General features: G+C 35.2%; 1 protein-coding gene across 1 annotated transcript; it reads right to left on the reverse strand.

Annotated features, from left to right (window-relative positions):
* Positions 1-6,545: 6,545 nt before the first annotated feature.
* Positions 6,546-14,323, reverse strand: LOC122090131 (probable LRR receptor-like serine/threonine-protein kinase At5g48740). The gene is given in 17 exon segments (XM_042659983.1): positions 6,546-7,030; positions 8,737-8,869; positions 8,946-9,135; positions 9,241-9,309; positions 9,419-9,545; positions 10,375-10,580; positions 10,676-10,914; positions 11,007-11,075; positions 11,173-11,244; positions 11,474-11,542; positions 11,624-11,692; positions 11,784-11,852; positions 11,939-12,056; positions 12,157-12,608; positions 12,702-13,173; positions 13,176-13,244; positions 13,824-14,323. Coding segments are annotated over 17 exon segments (2,748 nt in total). The 5' UTR covers positions 13,900-14,323; the 3' UTR covers positions 6,546-6,781.
* Positions 14,324-16,921: the final 2,598 nt, after the last annotated feature.

Raw genomic sequence — 16,921 nt, forward strand, 5'->3', positions numbered from 1 at the left:
GTAATGCAATTGACTGAATTATATTTTATTTAACTTAATGGTGATGACAGAAAGCATGTGATCAATCCCATGTTTATGCATGGAATGTATGAATTATTGTTGCTTTGATTAAGATTGGTCTACTTTATATCTTTGATTATATCAAAAAAATATATGTTTTTTTTTTATATAGAAAAAAAAATTAATATATATGTGAATCCCCATAAGGGAAGTGGTTTGCTCTAAGTTTACGTCGGTCAGTCTTAATCAAAGACTTTATATTTATTATTATTATTAATGTATATGTGTAATCTTCATAGCTTCTGCATTGGATTTAGTTGTTACAAACATGAAAAACTATAATCAATATTTTTAGTAAACAAATAAAAAAATGTGGTCCTAAGTTTTATTATTATATCTGTATTAATGTACAAACATCACTTTCTATGCAATATCTACTGATGTAGCAGTACTGCATCATTATCAAGAGGACTTCTGTTTATGTTCAAATGTCATTTGGTGAAAGTCTATATGGATCCAGACCATCCATACACTAAATAAAATTCTTTGAAACTAGTTCTTGAATTTATCTTATATTTAAGTTTTAGATTTTTTTTATAATGGGATTTTTTTATTGACACAGCTTGAGGTGTTAAATAATTTGTAATCTTATTTTATTGTCGTCTTAATTTAATTTATCTTATTTTCTTTTCTTTCAGCGATGGTGACGATAATACTATTATTATTTTAAAAGTGTATTTGAAAAACGTGTGAGATGATGACTGCTCTTGAATAATATAATGGTAAGTCTTTTTCAAATATATTCATTGGTTCTTTGGGATAAAATTAATATTTTATATGCAATGAACAGTGGAAATACTAACGAAAAAACCAATGGAATGAGAAGAGGGACTAATACATGGACCCACCATAGCATCGGCATTACCACTACAAATGCTGATTTTTATGGTTGATGTTGAATTGGGTGGATGAAAAGCCATACTAAATAAATAAGAGCACATATTTGATATTTCCTACACGAATAATAATCCGGTAATATTATTATTTCATAAGTATATTTGAGAAGCATGCGAAACAATGACAACTCTCGAATGACATAATGGTAATTCAATTTTAAAACAAGGTCATTGATTCTTAAGGTTCAAAACGATATTTCCCACATAAACGCGGAGATATTGAGGAAAGGGCCAATGATCTAAGAGGAGGGCTAATAACATAGACCCACCATAGCACCGGCATTACCACTACAATACCGATTGTGATGATTGAGGTTGAATTGGGTGGATGAAAGCCTTACCAAATAAGAGCAGATTTGTGATGACCATGTCTTACAAAAATGGAAAATTACATGAATACCCCCACTATTGGGTTTTTTTCTTTTTACAAAACTACCCACCCAATGTTTCAATCAACAAAAATATCAAAAATCAGGTTTAGGTTTATAAAACTAGACACTCAAAGTTTCAGTTAACAAAAATACTCGATCGTAGGTGAAAGATAAAGGAGAATCATTGTTTTTGATAGTTTTTGTAAACCCAAACTTGATTTTGGGTATTTTTATTAACTGAACCTTTGGATGGGTAGTTTGTAAACCCGAACATGATTTCGGGTATTTTTGTTAATTGAAACTTCAAGTAGATATTTTGTAAAGGGAAATCCAAAAGTGGTAATCATATAATCTTTCGGAATAAATTATATATAAGAAGACAAGAATATTAACTAAAGAACCAGTGATTGGATTCCATGCAGTTGAAATTCTTTGTCCTCTTTTGAGGAAGAGATTGAATTCCATTTACATGTTTTAAAACCTGGATCTTGGAAGAGCTAGTTGCACCGCAAATATCATCTTTGAATATAAGAACAGTATAGGGCACCGCCGGATGCCCTTAGTTACTGTGCATTATAAGCTTTTGGAATCAATTCTTTTGTAACTGGTGTTTCAAAGCTTTACATTCTTGCTTGACAAAGTGTGAATCTTCATGCGGGTGGTAGGTTCCATCAAAGCTTTCCATTGTCAAATTTGAACCCAACTCCCCAAAGTTTAAAGTCTCAATGGGAAAAGGCAGATTTTGCTCTTTAATCTTTATTTTGTTCATTTTTCTTTTTTTTACTTTTCTTAGTTGGTAAAATGATAGAAAACTAAAGAAACTTATCTCATGTAGCAAGATCTACAATTTTTCTGAATCAAAAACTCTAAATAATCACAGAACTGGGAAAATCTTGACATCTTTTTGTCAATTCCAATTTTTGGGTTTCCTAGCCAATTGTGAACAATTTTGATCCCTAAAGACTGATTCCACATTGGAGTCTTGGGTTTTAAATCTTAGCCACAAAAACCAATTTAATTGAAAAATAACTAAAAGGTAAAAACCATGGAAAATGTTTAATTGAGAATAACAATGAGCAAGTGGTCTCATTTTGGCAACTTATCATATAGTTGTAATATCAATTGTGCTATACATGGGAGGGATTAAGCCTCATCTTTCGTATGGAGCATCCTCACATTGTAGATTACTATCCCTCAATTATCATTGAAGTGAAGGACGCAAAACCCTTATTTTTATTTTTATTTTTTTCTTGGGAGTGGGAGTGGGAGTGGGGGTGAGAGATAGAGATTATCACAACGATCATTTTTACACACCCCCTTCACATTTCAATGTTCATCCACAAGAGTGAAATGTCCAAAATAAAAAAAAAAAAAGAAAAAAAAAGAAAAAGAAAAAGAAAAAGAAGAAGGGGCAGGACCACCGGTCCATTCCATCATCCACTACATGGGCTATGGATAGTGAATGGTTATAGAAACCTGGCCACCCAAATTCCTGTAAAGGCTAAAACAGCTCAAATCATAAGAGTTTTTTTTTTTTTTTTTTTTTAAATAATAAGAATTAACATACCATAGTTGTTGAAGTTGACCTCATCATTTGGAGCATAGGAGTTCATAACTTCACATTACTTGTAAAAAATATATGCCTTTGTAGTGATAATAGTAGTACTGATGACTTCAATGCAAAGGCTTTTATGTCTTTGTCTGGTAGGATGAAACACAATGTATTGATATTTTGATACAAAAGATGCATGCACCCACACCACATGTCCACAACAATCATTACAGTACAGGTGTACCACATGGGGACAGTCCCCCTTCCTTAGTTCCTGCCCTAGATATTACATCTATATGTCATCCTCTTGTTTTTTTGGTACAATCTATATGTCATCCTCTTTTAGCTTATAGCTTACCCAATATGAAGTCCTAAGTTATATGCAATTAAAATGGTTAGTATGATATGAAGGCCTATTATTAGGGTATGAATACACTTTTTTTTTCATTAATTTTATTATTTATATATTTATAAAGTGTTTTTTTTTTTAATTTTATTTTAAATCATAGGTTACAAGTTGAGGGGAAGTGGGGACAACAGAATGGGCCTTAAGACTGACTCAAAAAAACACCCTATAATTATTGGGTTGGGTTTGGGACCATATCAGCTCCCATGTGTAAAATGGCCTTTAAAACTAACTCAAAACCTATAATTATTAGTAGGGTTGGGACCATTTTCATTGAGACCAAACAAAGATTTTGATATGCCCTATGTGTTTATATTGCTTATGTGATTTGAATTTATATCTTATCAAAATGCAACTTACTTATTGTTTGTTTTCAAATATTCATGGGAGGCATTTCTTTAAAAGTAGCTGGGGGGTGATCATCATCCCAAGAAAGATGTGAAAATTAAAAATAGAAAAACTTATTTGGGAAGCAAAAGGGTTGGATCAGCAAGCAAGGCATGGTAGGCTTTAAGGTCCAAGTTGGGCCTGGTAGACAAATTTTTTTTTTCTTTCTTTCTTATTTTTTTCTGTGGGTGAAGACAAGTTGTTTACCAACTAAACCATTTCCATCTACATGTAACCCTATAAATAGATAGATGATAGGTAAGATATGTGACCAAAATATGCATCTTCAGTCTTTTCACATTGCAGATTTTGGGCCCATCAACTCCTTGTCATGTTAGCCAGCTCTCTTGAGCAATTTTTAGGGGTCTTAATTTTTATCTAAGGAAAAAAAAAATTAATTAACAAACGGGAAAGGGTTCCTCATGATGCCATTGGGGGGGGGGGGTTGGGGATTTGCATGCTATACCAATGGCGTTGCGAAGAATGGTATTCTTCACATGGTTAGAGTAGGAGAGACAAATATAATAAAGAACCTCATGTGAGAAGAAAATAGTATACTAGCATCTTGGAGATTCTTTCCCTTCCACAATTCCACTCTAGCACATGGAAATTTTAGAATTGCTAAACTTTGATTTATGTTTGTCCAGATCACTTACTTATGTGTTGAATTATGGAAGATTTTGATTTCTCCATATCCATAATAGCGGTTTAAAACTATTTTAAAATTGATTCTTTATTAAATTTTTTGAACAATAGGATTGTTCAAATAGCATAGGAGAAAAGTTTGTATGGTGAGTCATTTATTTGGGATTCACTAATTTTGATGTGTGACAAATCTAGAGATTTTCCCATTCTAATGGTTAGAATGCTGAATATTTTGTACATATGGCCCAAAAAAAAAAAAAAGAAGAAGATAAACATAGGCTTGTTTTATGAGTCATTCAATGTTTTTCCTTTTTAAAATATGAGAAAATTAAAGGCCGGGCACATTGCTGGTATTTGGTAAATTAGCAGCCTCTATGTTTTCCTCTTTATTCCCCCTTGAAATGATGGTATGATGCTTTATCCCGTGTCCTCATTGGTGCTATCCATTAACTTATTATACATGGCGGTGTGCTTATCCCTTTGCCATAAAATATATTGATTAGTTTTCCCTAGGGGTGCCAATACGGTTCAGTTCAGTTTCGGTCTAGGAATGAGGGAGACCAAAACTAATCTGTTAAGGAACTTCGGTTTTCGATCAGTTTCGATTTTGGTCTGGTTTGATTTTGTTTATTTCGGTTTTTCAATATCGGGTTAATACCAGTTTAGATCGGTTTTATTATTGGGCTTGAACCATAATGAATCTTACATTCATAACTTATAGTGATAAGATTTGACGAAAAAGCACTTTAAATTTATGATTAAATCATGGTTTTATCATTGTAAGAGAAAGATAACTAATATTGAAACCAATGGATAGCAAATTACCAAGAAGATAACTAATATTGAAATAAAAAAATGAACCCTATTATCTAATCATTCATTTAACTATCCAACTGGTTTTCTATAGTGAACAAAGAAATCAATAGAAGCATTATTACAATTTTTTTACAAATCAATTTCTATATTCATAACATAATATTCAATGATTTGTAACAATTCTCCTTACAATAATTTTTTTTTTCACTCATATTGTAGAAAATGGATGGTCAATTCACCAATATATAATCTCATAATCATTTATTTTTTTATTGATTTCATTCAGCTTGGTTATTGATCAGTTCGGACCGATCCCAACATACCTTAGTCCAAAACCAATCCAATAAAGATCGATTTGATTCGATTCAAATATTATCGATAGGTTTCGATCGATTTTATCGGTTCAGGCTTGGTTTTGACACCACTAGTTTTTCCAAATTTCTTCTAGGCTTCTGATAGCAGTCACGATTCACGAATGGTAGTGCCTCGTAATATTCATAAAACATCACATGTTAAATATTAGACAAAGGGGTAGTAAGACTCATACAAACAGGTCTCTAGATTCTAGACTCTAGACACATATTTTTGTTTCAGCGTTGGGTCTTGAGCCCATATATTTTTTATTCCTGTAACATATAAGCCCAGTCCAAACTAGCCTGATTATTAAATGGCCAGGGACAGACAGAGATGTCAGAGCCCATCCCATTTATAATCAGGTATGTTGGGGTCTTGAACAGATTATGATGAAAAGTTTGTTTAATTCAATACAATGTGGCAAAGAAAATGCGCATCTGGAGGTGTAGTTGGGAACTTGGGATTGATGTGCCTGCACCCTGATTCTGGCCGTGTGGCATGCCAACTGGACAAATGCAAACCATTGAATGGGAAAAGAACATTATAAATGTGCATTTTTGTTTCGACACATGGCTAGGTTGGATTGGATTAAAATTTAAAACGGGTACCACTAAAGTTGGCCCAAACTACCCTATATTCTTTTTTTTTTTATTGGATTTCCTAAACAGCTGTTTGGGATGAGATTGAAATTTTGTTGACAGATAGACCCCACAATCCCCTACTCACAGGTCAAGTTTCAATCAAAGATGCGAGAAAGTTATCTGTTGCCATTTAAGCTGGTAATATTTGCAAGTACTGCTAAAAGAGATCTGGGTTCTGAAAACCAGTCTTTGCCAACCACTAAGCAATTTCCTACCAAAGAAGTATCTTATGATGAGCATTTTCAGCATAGCCTGTTTACAATGTGCAGACCTTTTTTTTACCTACAAGGAGGCCCTAGACCTTGAGGCTTGACAAGATGGATGAATTGGTTATTGCTAATTCCCGCTCAACGAAAGCATATCACTGGTAGTTGTGATCATTGAATTGCCAGAAAAAAACGATATCTGAACATGAAGGAGAGAAGCACAAAGATTCAACTTAAATAGTCAGAAAGTTAAGGCATATGTTGTAGCCACACCATACACCAATGAATATCAAATAAATACTCAGAAAGTTAAAGAGGAAAACTTGCTAGAAAATATTCTTGATCACATCTCTTCCTAAGGAAACTCTACATATTTATGCTAGAATCAGGCTTCTATAATCTCATCCTCCATAAACAAATTATCAAATAAAGTTTAAGATAGATATCTCAATCATTGGACAAGGAGAGATGGTAGAAATAACTTATATGTCCCCTAGCTGCAAGGTATGAGAGCTGAATACTGTAGGCTTCTTTTAGCTCTGCCAATATGTCAGCCATTGTTGGCCTTTGTGATGCATCTCTCTCCACAGACCTTGAAGCTACAGAAGCTGCCTTTTGCATACTCTCTGGAGCAAAAGTTCCCTTTAAACATTCATCCACTATCTCAAAAGCACCTGCTTGCAAATATGGTTTGGCCTGCACGGTGACAATCAAATTTTTAGAACTGACTAACTGTAGAACAGACTGACTGAATATGAATGATGGTAAATGTCAAATTTCATTGGGCATAATAAGGTCAAAGCCAAAACTTTCGACTTCAAGATAATCTTCAACATTAACATCAAGAAGATGCATACACAAATGTTAGCATCAACAAGATACATGAACAAATCTTATAAGAGGTACAACATAAAGTTAATAAAGAACACCAAAGTATTACAAGTCAAATAAGACTCATCCCAACTAAATGGGGTTGGCTACATGGATCCAAATATTTCCATTCAGCTCTAGTCAAAACATAGAGGACACTGAAATATTACTAGACTCATAATTTAGAACCCTAGATAATCTTGCTTTCTTATGGAAACTCAGACACTATATGTCCAGAAAAGAACCTCTGACATAATCTTAGAGTGCAAAGAGGATTGGGCTACTGAATACCTGCCTACCACTTCATCCCTATCGAAAATATGGTCCACCATTAATAATGAGCTCTCTATATTTATGAAAGAATTAAATGCAGTCTTTTTTAAATAGGATTATCCTCAAATGTCAAAGTGAAAGAAGAAAAGTAAATGCCCCTGCCTAGATTGGAGACTTCACTGAGATGGCCTTGATAATTTGGTTTCACAATTAATTTCTTTGTTATCCAAAGTTTAAAACAATGTAAATACCAAGTTCAATGATTCCGGTATAAAATTGTGAACCAAATGATCACGAGGCAAAAAACAGGATTTTGAAATTCTCAGTAGCAGATGTACAATGTTTGAAAGTTCGAGAGAAATTTGTTGAAATTAATGAATTATTTCTCTTTCCTGGGTGTTGAAACTTGAAATCAGCCAAAATTAGTGAAATGATTATGTTTCCCCAAGTATCACAATCAACCTCTTAATCAAAATCTAAAAACATCTTGTACAAAAGTACCTAAAGGCTAGATAATGCATGTCTCAAGACTTGATCTAATAATCCCTTCAAACTCCAAGATGCTCCCTAGTCTATTATTTAAAAAGAAAAAGAACCCATGAAAGAGACTCATTGGGTGCAGAAACAACACTTTTATTTCCAACCACCCCCACCCCCCAAAAAAAAAAAAAAAATGAAATCCTGGTGAAAATATGAACTAGATGTGGACCCAATTTGTGTAGAACAAGAAAAGAACAGTAACATCTAAGATAGGATTATACACCTCCTCAATTACAAGATAAACAGATACATGCAGTGCATGCAGCATATACAAATGGCATGCTACTCAATTGAAGCATCAAAGCTATACTAATGCAATGATAAGGTGATTTGTTCCATCTCTTCCTAGCTAAAGTAGCCTTTATACACCTGACATAGTTTTAAGCTGTCAAAGCAATAGCAACACCTCAAACAAATAGACTTATACCACTATCTTTTACTATGAACTAGAGATCAAGACTATGATTCTTATCATAGAATCCTTGAGTTGTGCATCCTAATCAAAGGCAAGTTATGATTTCCCTATTTCTTTCTTAATTATTAAAAGCAATCCCTTCAATCACTCTGGATCATCTATTCAGAAGTGCTTTTTCCCAATGAATCCATAAAATTTCTTGCATTATACACAAAAGAAAATTCAATGCATGCAGATTTTGTACTGATAGGAGGCCATGTTCCTAGAAGTGTGTTCGTTTAAGAAACCAGGAAATCGAGAGTACCCATAACACCAAATTATATGAATCTGGAGTGCCAGCATGACTCAACGGTTCACGACCACAGATGAGCTCCAAAAGTACAACGCCAAAGCTATAGACATCACTTTTCTCAGTTAATTGCTGGGTGGAATAATACCTGCACAAGGAAATGATGAATGAGAATAAAGAAGTACTTCATCGAGAATCAAGTAAAGGATGACTTAAAGACTTACTCTGGGTCAAGATAGCCAGCAGTGCCCTTTACAACAGTGGTCACATGAGTTGCATCTGACCGAGGTACTTGCTTAGAGAGACCAAAATCGCAGACCTTGGCATTCATCTCCGAGTCTAAAAGAATGTTGCTGCACTTGACATCGCGGTGTATGATTCGTGGATTGCTTCCATTGTGCAAATAATCCAATCCTTTCAAGGGAAATATTTGAAGAGAATCATTAATATCATATATATTAATGATAGCTTCCTGACAGTAGAAAGATTATAATAGTTTGATATAGAAAAAATATGTACCTTTAGCAGCATCAACAGCAATTTGCAGTCTGCGCACCCAGCTTAACATTACCTTTTTGCTGTTTGGACCTGGAAAAGAAATGCTCACTTCAAATTATAGGAAGAAGTAGAAGGTTGAAACAATGGATTTATGTGTGAAAGAGTTGGAGATAAAATCAATTTGTTTGATACAGCATACCATATAGAGCATCAGCCAATGATCCACCAGGTAAATACTCATAAACTAAGATTTGTTGTTTTGATTCATAACAAAATCCTTCCAAGGATACAAGATTTTGATGGTGAACTTGGGATAAAAGATGCACCTGCACCCCCAATGACAGAGAAAATCATGAGACTTAGATCAAACAAGAAGCATTGAGCTGAGGGAGGACCAAGGGACCTGGAACCTTCTCTAAGGGCTCCACTTTGTATACTGAATGACAACAAATACAGGAGAGAAAGAAAGTGGATAATTTCATTTCCAAGCAGGAAGTTCAGAAAAAACGCAGAAGCCATAGAATTTACTAAATGAAGACCAGATGATTTCGACCAATTACATTCTGAGCAAGAATGGAAGTCCATGTAATTCCTTGTAAAGCATTAGAAGGAACTAATATTTCAAAGGCAACAGACTTTGTTTGACTTCTTAGTTCTCACCCTGGCCAGGTTTGGGTAGCCTGTGATTAAAATCAACTATTTAAAGGTTTACATTTATTTATCTTTTTTGGAAGAACACATAGACAAGTATCTAATCCATAAAACTCCTTTATTTATTTTAGATTTCATATCAGGTATTCTTGTAAACACATAGACAAGTATTGGCCCATCAATTTCCAGTCCAGGTTAGCCCAACTTCCCAGGGGAAAGGGTATTTTATAAAAAAAAATGTGATACATATAAGGATAGTCAACTTAACAGATATATGTTGAGATGATCATACAAATTTGGTTACACTAGTGCGTTTCTGAATGTTACCAACAAAATACTTTGTTTCTTCTCATTTTTGTTTTCAATCCTTTTGCAGGGAGAGGGGAACTATCAAAGATGAATTTAGTACACAATTATGAAGCACTAAGTTTCCTTTTATCTAACATAGATTTTTTAAATGTTTGTTAATATTACTATAGCATTCTGAAGAGTAGGTTGGTAAACCTCATTAATAAAGGAATCAGCCCCAAGTTGAGATTGGTCGAACCGCACTTTTACAGCAACTAATTTTCCCTCAGGGAGTTTTCCAATATAAACGGAACCAAAACTACCACGACCGATAACCTCCTTAAAGTTTTTTGTAGCTGCTTTGATCTCTTTGTAAGATAAGATCCTTGTTGCATTCCAGTTCCACATTGCAGTTTCTGTCCCTAAAGTTTACAGGCACAAATTTTGTGAGAATGAAGACAAAATCTAATAAAAAACAAAAGAAATTAGTATTTTGTCAACTCTGAACCCTTCATACTTGTTGTAGCTGTGACTTCTGTCTCATTTCTCTTCCTCATGTACATGAATACTGAAAGTGCAATAAGGAGAACAGCACACAAGACACCTCCAATTGTACCAGTTATAATTACCCTTTGACCATGGCCCCTATGCTTCTTTGGATTGAAAACCGTAACCTGTGGAACTTCAATTGAAGTATTGCCTGTAATACCATTGCATGTTGATGAGGAGAAGGAAAGACACAAATTACCCGATGTTCTGCACAAAGACATGCATAAAAGTGTTGGAGTCTTGTTGCCAGATAAAGTATCCTTCTGTAAATGAGAAATGATAAAGCATCAAATTCATACCTAACTTCCAAACTTTCTCTGTTTAAAGACTGTGGGAGGGGGCCTATAAGTTTATTGTTTTGTAGGTTTCTGCACATAAGAGTTTGTGTTTATCAGAACACTAGTCAGTATTGGACTCAGCAAACAGGACTGTCACATCACTAGCTGAACTTGTTTGTCAACTTACAGTAGATGAAGATTCTTCAAAATTCCCAAGCTATCGGGAACAGAACCTTCTAAGTTATTATTTTGCAAGTCCCTTCATACAGAACAAATACAATGCAACATTAGTTGTAAATTTCATGCACTGGGTACGTCCTTTTTTAACTAGTAGTAAATTTCATATCCATCTCTGGGTCCAGCACAGGCGTTTTGGGACATGAAATATCATCATTATGCTGAACAAGGCTATAATTCCATAGCCTGATTGGTACATATGACAGAATACATGAAAGCTAGCTTCCAAAAGCGCTTCATGTGGAACTTACAGAATCTGAAGGCTAACCAAGGTGTCAAAATCAGACCCAAAGGATGTCAGCTTATTGAAACTCAGGTTCCTGCAATATTTATTCCATGTTAAACTCAAAACTCACAAAGTATGGACTAGGATTATATAAGCTAGCCAGGAAGATCCTTACAAATTTTCAAGTTGTTGCAGGCTATCCAAATTCTGTATCTGTCCAGTGAGTGATGTGTTGTGCAAATCCCTGAAGCAAGATTCCCAGGGGCAACGAAACAATAAACACTTACAAAAAATTATTTATAACTAGTCTCATAAGTGCGTTTTAGAGGTCTTACAATGTCTTGAGATCCAGCAGGTCACCAAATGTCGGGCTGATTGCCCTCAAGTTAATATCTGCAAGCTCCCTATCAGAGAAAAAGCGCGGTAACCCCATAATAAGATCACCAGGGACATTGAGATGAATATAATTCTTTCTAAATATTACACTTACAATGATGTAACCATGCTTCCTTCACATCCAATGTGTTTCCATTCTGTTGGAGAACACGGATCATCTTCCCATCCTAGATCTAAACCAGTAGACTGTTGGATAACCTGGAGGGCTGAAACTGCAGCACATATTAACATACTGTGAGTGAACTTTTCACCAGTAAAAATGATAATGTATCTGTTATGAGAAGCGGTAATCTACTTCAGTACTTAAGGCACCTGTAGTTGAAGAAGCCTCCAAGGGAATCCCAACAATCTCATACACCTCGATTGCATTTATTAATGGATAGAAACTGATATTTTGAAACGTTATGTTCAAGCTTCGGATGCCCCTCTGAGTAAAAATGAGAACACTGGCTACCCAATTCTTCACAGTATAGTTAGAACTAACAACATCCCCATTAATTAATATATCAAATGAGGGTGATACAGGTAGAATCCCAGCAAAATAAAGGACAATGTAAAAATCTCCTAGTGTATCAAGAGGAAAGTTGTAAACCAAAACACTCTTTCGTGCTAGAACCCTTGCCGACTGAAGAACATTAAGTGGTGGGCTTTCCTTAATTCCTGATAGATCTAAAGGAAGCTGAATGTTGAAGTCAGATGATAGCTGAGGAGGAGAGAAATCCTGATCAATATCCCATATACGATCATAAGAATCAACAGGGTACCTGGTTTTATGAAGGAAAAAAAAAATGATTATGGACAAAAGATTTTCAGAGAAATTAAAAAAGAACAACAATGATGACTAACAAGCCTTTTACCGTAGTGATCCATTGTTGTAACCACAATTGATTCTATAGCGCTTCCTTAGCGATGTATTTGGGAAGTCCTCCATGAGACTAGTGTAAGCTCCTTCAGGGAGCGGGCGAACTTCAAGGGAAGAAATAACTGGAGCTCCCTCATTAGGAATAGAAATTAAACAGAAAGAGAGAGTTTCTTTAGTAACTGGCCATACAAACTCTTCAACCCAGGGATCATAGATAGTAAGATTTATGATAGTAGTGATGGCTGTCCCAAGAGAAACTGAAAAGGATGGAGGCTTCCCTAGTCCATCATAGTTCTTGTAGTAAAACTGTGGCCTAGCAAGAACCATGGATGACATATTCTTGACAGGCAGTTTGTAACAGTTGCGGCCTTCTTGAGAATCTGGGAAGAACCGCACGGGGACTTGAGATGATGAAGTACCATCAATGAAGTTAACTGTAGTGATGTTGCCTGAATTCACATAAGTATGTCCGGAACCCATGAAATGTTAGAAGAATCCACATAACTCCTGCCTCCTCCACAATATAAACTCAAGAAACCTGTTTAGTACAAAATGAATAAACCATTGTCAGCTACAAAAATAAGATCCAAAGGTCATTTAAAAACAAAGGAATAGTTCAGGTACATAGGGTAAATTAGTTATCAACAATCAACCCTCAATGTAGATGGTATAAAAAGAATTTATGGGGAAAAAATTGAATGAATATGGAGCTTGAAACAAGTGCATGTCTTTGACATTTCAATACAACATTAAAAAATGTTTTAAAAAATAGTATATCCAGATTGAAAGAAACAATCAACCATCAATTTAAGTCATAGATTCAATTAAAAATCTGCATTAACTACAACAGAACAGAGTAAAATAGTATCATCCATCAAGCACCAATGTGGATTCTCAAACAGATATAAACGGTTACATAATAAACGGTTACATAATAAAAGATATCCCCAACAAACTATCAATTAGAACGCAAGTTCATGAGAATGGAACAAAAACAAAGTGCATTTCAAGCAAATAAAACTGAGTGCTTCTTAAATTTCATATTTTTTTGGGATAGAAATCAACCCAAGTTTTAATGATTTGCTCTACTTGGAGTTAGAACAAAAGCAATGCGTACCTTCTTGATCACAAAGAACAATCCTCCAGAACTCAAAAATGAGAAGAAACCCAGCACAAAAATGACGCAATTCCATCAAATTCCACCTAACCCTATACTCCTTGCTTCCTTAGCTTGAAGTTGGAACTGATTCGAGGAGAGAGAGAGAGAGAGAGAGAGAGAGAGAGAGGGGAGAAGAATTGAAACGAACGGAAAATGACCCAACAGAGATAGATGGTATACAGAAAATTTTCTGGTTTGGGAACTGAGAAATCGATTGTGGCAATGAGTGAAGAAGTGGGCTGGCTCTGGAGTGGATGTAGTTGTAGTGGATATAGAGGAAAAGGTGATGATGAGGGGTGCTGGGAGGTAATGATGTTGACCATTGTTGGGTTACCGTTGGGTGATTAACTGTGCTTTCTCTGTAGGTCAAAAGGAGGAGAAAGTGGAGCAACCGAAGCTGAATCAACTGAACTTGAAGGGCTCTCATCTCTCTCTCTCTCTCTCTCTCTGGATTGGGTCTTCGATGTTCAGTTTCAAAAGTAGTGTAGACTTTAGCGCGGCTAATGGGAGTCGCTTTAACGCTACAGAGTCAGGGTTTTAGAGCATGATGTCGGTACCGGTATCGGTATAATATCGTATACGGGATCCGTCGTATTGGCCAGTTCGGATCGTTTTACACTTTGGTTTTTACCCCGTTAAGGCTGTGTTTGGTAGCCAAGAGAAAGAAAAGAAAAGAGTACAAATAATTGTATTTTTTTCTTACTTTAGGAAATTCTCTTTGCACTTGATATGTCTTCACCGAAGAGGAGATTCAACATTTGAAATTCAAAATTCCTCTTGAGAATTGTGAAGTTCTCTGTTGGTCCCCCAAAAAATCTTGCATAAAACACAAGAAAACATGAGAAATTTTGAAAACATAATAAAACAAAAAATGATTGATTACACAATGATTTCCTATGTATCTATTTCTTATAAAATTCAAAATTTTTTGAATTTTTTTCTCTTCTTCTCTTGATTACCAAACATACATATTTTTTTTTCTTTTCTTTTCTTTTCTTTTCTTTTCTTTTCTAGATTCTTTTTTCTTTTTTTTTTTTCTTCTCTTGGCTACCAAACATAGCCTAAATGGGATTTTATTTGGATCGTTGTGCCCTGCCCTCCCCTTTTATCAGCCCCCCCATACGGTATTGGTCAGGTATCAATATTGGTCACAGTCAATACAATACTAATACCTAAAATTATGTATACATTATAGAATATAGGCATATAGAAATTCGAAACCGAAAAGAAAATGGAAAAATTATATGATTATATACTTTCTTTCTACAAAACAAACTACCTAAAGTTTTAGTTAACAAAAATATTCAAAATTAGGTTTAGATTTACAAAACTACCCACTAAATGTTTCACTCAACAAAAATACCCAAAAGTAATGTAGAATCCATAAGTTGAGGATTGGGCTGCTTTCCAATAAGGAGATCGGCCAATGAGCCATGTGTGACATTTGGCATATTCTAATCCAACGGTTGAAAGATCTACCAACCAAAAACCACAACCATTTCTCTACTTAACCCGACTACTAGCCATTCAAACTCTAACCCAAACCCAATGCTACTACCACTCCCTCCCGTATATGCTTCATTTTCATCCTTCATCCCCCTCCCTTCCAATCTCAATATTGAAATCTTGAGAACTGAGAACCACATCAGAATTGAGATTGGATGAGAGGGGGATGAAGGATGAAGATGAAGGATATGGAGGGAGAGGGTAGTAGGCTCAGGTTTGGGTAGCTACTAGTCGGGTAAGTGGGGTAATGGACGTGGTTTTTTGGTTAGTAGAATTCCCAACCGTTGGATTAGAATGTGTCAGGTATTGCACACATAGGGTTCGTTGGGCGATCTTCTCATTGGAGAGGAGCCCGATCCTAAATAAATGGCAATTCTGTTATTTGGACAACAATCCAACTGGTGTGAGATGTGACTTAACTTCTAGATTTAAAAATCCAAATTGGATCTAGCAAGTCGACTGTTTCCAGGGTTAAGGTAAATCAGATTGATTCCTAACTAATTTCGACTATCTAGGGTTATATGACTAGTGAACCTTCATTTTTGTAATAATTAATTAAGGTTGAGAATTACTACCTGATTATGTGGCCACTACCCCAGCTCTGAAACCAATAAAGGACATGCACAAGCATCCAACTAAGTAGGGACAAGGTAATTTTTTTGCCACCCTTGTGTTTGAGCATAGGAACGTGCAATCAGTAGGGATCATTTTCCCAATTAATTATGTTTATACCCCTACCAAAACAAAATTATGCCACCTTATGGATATGTGAAATGATGAATTTATTTTGCTTTGTAACTAAACAGTATAATAAAAAAATTTGATATTGTATTGAGAGCACTATTTCCACCTTTCCCAAACGTTGGAAAAAGTCTTGGCTTCTTTTCTTGCATTGTACTGTAAACCTCAGTGGGAAACAGACTGAAAAGGGAGATCAATCCATAATTGTTAAGGTCTCTTCGTAAAGATTATTTTAAATTTATTTATTTTCATTTCTTTCTCTATACGACACACCAAGCATGTACTATTGGATTGCTACCAAACTTGGAATTTAAATACAATTTTGATTAGAGACAAACGATGAACAGCTAAGCACTATAATCTAAGATGACATTGACATCGGTCCAACCCGGTTGACCAATAAATTCAGGGTCCATCCACTTTGGTGGTTCTACTTAGTATAGGAAAATGAAATCATCAACTTCAGGGAAAAAGAAGGTACCTACTCTTGTAACTCTTGCACCCAAACACAAAGGAGGCGAAATGATGGTCTGGCTCCTATGAAATACGAAAATATCTGTGTACTAGAATTTTAAAATGGGAATCAGTGACACAATTGGTCTCTGTTGATTCCAATTGACTCATAATCGGTCTCAATAACCATAGAATCGGTCATTTGATATGCAAACCCACCAACTCAAGAGAATCTTGGAAGGGATATTCCAAATATGGAGTGGTGGAAATCGGGATCGATCCCTGCCGATTCCCCTTTCTTTATAGGATTAATTGATTTTTAAAACTTGCCCAATATGTCCCCTCATTAGCTCTGT

The sequence above is a fragment of the Macadamia integrifolia genome, chromosome 2 (genome assembly GCF_013358625.1).
Source record: "Macadamia integrifolia cultivar HAES 741 chromosome 2, SCU_Mint_v3, whole genome shotgun sequence".
NCBI lineage: Eukaryota > Viridiplantae > Streptophyta > Magnoliopsida > Proteales > Proteaceae > Macadamia > Macadamia integrifolia.